This window comes from Lottia gigantea (assembly GCF_000327385.1).
Source record: "Lottia gigantea unplaced genomic scaffold LOTGIsca_3045, whole genome shotgun sequence".
Taxonomy (NCBI): Eukaryota; Metazoa; Mollusca; class Gastropoda; family Lottiidae; genus Lottia; species Lottia gigantea.
The window spans coordinates 1-2,406 of record NW_008709010.1 but is presented as its reverse complement, the minus strand read 5'-3'; the positions used below and the strand labels follow the sequence as shown (position 1 = coordinate 2,406).

The 2,406-nt window shown below is 34.0% G+C and overlaps 1 protein-coding gene across 1 annotated transcript; it reads right to left on the bottom strand.

The window, feature by feature from the left end:
• Positions 1-840: 840 nt before the first annotated feature.
• On the bottom strand, positions 841-2,055 carry LOTGIDRAFT_80438 (hypothetical protein; the record flags this gene model as incomplete). Its single annotated transcript, XM_009057614.1, has 2 exons — positions 841-1,126; positions 1,643-2,055. Coding segments are annotated over 2 exons (699 nt in total), but the record flags the coding sequence as incomplete, so codon positions are not given.
• Between the last annotated feature and the right edge of the window lie 351 nt (positions 2,056-2,406).

Below are 2,406 nucleotides of genomic sequence, written 5' to 3'. Positions count from 1 at the left end.
TGGGGAATATAGGTTTGTCTAGATAGTAGAGGGGGAATATAGGTTTGTCTAGATAGTAGATGAGGAATATAGGTTTATCTAGATTATAGTTAGGGATGTACGTTTGTCTAGATAGTAGATGAGGAACATAGGTGTGTCTAGATAGTAGATGGGGAATATAGGTTTGTCTAGATATCAGATGAGAAATATAGGTTTGTCTAGATAGTAGATGGGGAATATAGGTGTATCTAGATAGTAGATGAGGAATATAGATTTATCTAGATAGTAGATAGGGATGTAGGTTTGTCTAGAAAGTAGATGAGGAATATAGGTTTATCTAGATAGTAGATGGGGAATATAGGTTTGTCTAGATAGTTGATGAGGAACATAGGTGTGTCTAGATAGTAGATGGGGAATATAGGTTTATCTAGATAGTAGATGGGGAATATAGGTTTGTCTAGAGAGTTGATGAGGAATATAGGTTTGTCTAGATAGTAGATTGGGAATATAGAATTATCTAGACAGTAGATGGGGAATATAGGTTTGTCTGGATATTAGATGAGGAATATAGGTTTGTCTAGACAGTAGATGGGGAATATAGAATTGTCTAGAAAGTAGATGAGGAATATAGGTTTATCTAGATAGTAGACGAGGAATATAGGTTTGTCTAGATAGTAGATGAGGAATGTAGGTTTGTCTGGATATTAGATGAGGAATATAGGTTTGTCTAAAGAGTTGATGAGTAATATAGGTTTGTCTAGATAGTAGATTGGGAATATAGGTTTGTCTAGATAGTAGATGGGGAATATAGGTTTGTCTAGATAGTAGATGAGGAATGTAGAATTGTCTAGAAAGTAGATGAGGAATATAGGTTTGTCTGGATATTAGATGAGGAATATAGGTTTGTCTAAAGAGTTGATGAGGAATATAGGTTTGTCTAGATAGTAGATTGGGAATATAGGTTTGTCTAGATAGTAGATGGGGAATATAGGTTTGTCTAGATAGTAGATGAGGAATGTAAGTTTGTCTAGAAAGTAGATGAGGAATATAGGTTTGTCTGGATATTAGATGAGGAATATAGGTTTGTCTAAAGAGTTGATGAGGAATATAGGTTTGTCTAGATAGTAGATTGGGAATATAGGTTTGTCTAGATAGTAGATGAGGAATATAGGTTTGTCTAGATAGTAGATTGGGAATATAGGTTTATCTAGATAGTAGATGGGAAATATAGGTTTGTCTAGATAGTAGATGAGGAATATAGGTTTGTCTAAAGAGTTGATGAGGAATATAGGTTTGTCTAGATAGTAGATTGGGAATATAGGTTTGTCTAGATAGTAGATGAGGAATATAGGTTTGTCTGGATATTAGATGAGGAATATAAAATTGTCTAGAAAGTAGATGAGGAATATAGGTTTGTCTAGAGAGTAGATGGGGAATATAGGTTTATCTAGATAGTAGATGAGGAATATAGCTTTGTCTAAAGAGTTGATGAGGAATATAGGTTTATCTAGATAGTAGATGAGGAATATAGCTTTGTCTAAAGAGTTGATGAGGAATATAGGTTTATCTAGATAGTAGATGGGGAATATAGGTTTGTCTAGAGAGTAGATGAGGAATGTAGAATTGTCTAGAAAGTAGATGAGGAATATAGGTTTATCTAGACAGTAGATGAGGAATATAGCTTTGTCTAAAGAGTTGATTGGGAATATAGGTTTGTCTAGATAGTAGATGAGGAATGTAGGTTTGTTTGGATATTAGATGAGGAATATAGGTTTGTCTAAAGAGTTGATGAGGAATATAGGTTTGTCTAGATAGTAGATTGGGAATATAGGTTTGTCTTGATAGTAGATGAGGAATGTAGAATTGTCTAGAAAGTAGATGAGGAATATAGGTTTGTCTGGATATTAGATGAGGAATATAGGTTTGTCTAAAGAGTTGATGAGGAATATAGGTTTGTCTAGATAGTAGATGAGGAATGTAGGTTTGTTTGGATATTAGATGAGGAATATAGGTTTGTCTAAAGAGTTGATGAGGAATATAGGTTTGTCTAGATAGTAGATTGGGAATATAGGTTTGTCTTGATAGTAGATGAGGAATATAAAATTGCCTAGAAAGTAGATGAGGAATATAGGTTTGTCTAGAGAGTAGATGGGGAATATAGGTTTATCTAGATAGTAGATGGGGAATATAGGTTTGTCTAGAGAGTAGATGGGGAATATAGGTTTATCTAGATAGTAGATGGGGAATATAGGTTTGTCTAGATAGTAGATGGGGAATATAGGTTTGTCTAGATAGTAGATGGGGAATATAGATTTATCTAGACAGTAGATGGGGAATATAGGTTTGTCTAGATAGTAGATGGGGAATATAGGTGTGTCTAGATAGTAGATGAGGAATATAGGTTTATCTAGATAGTAGATAGGAATG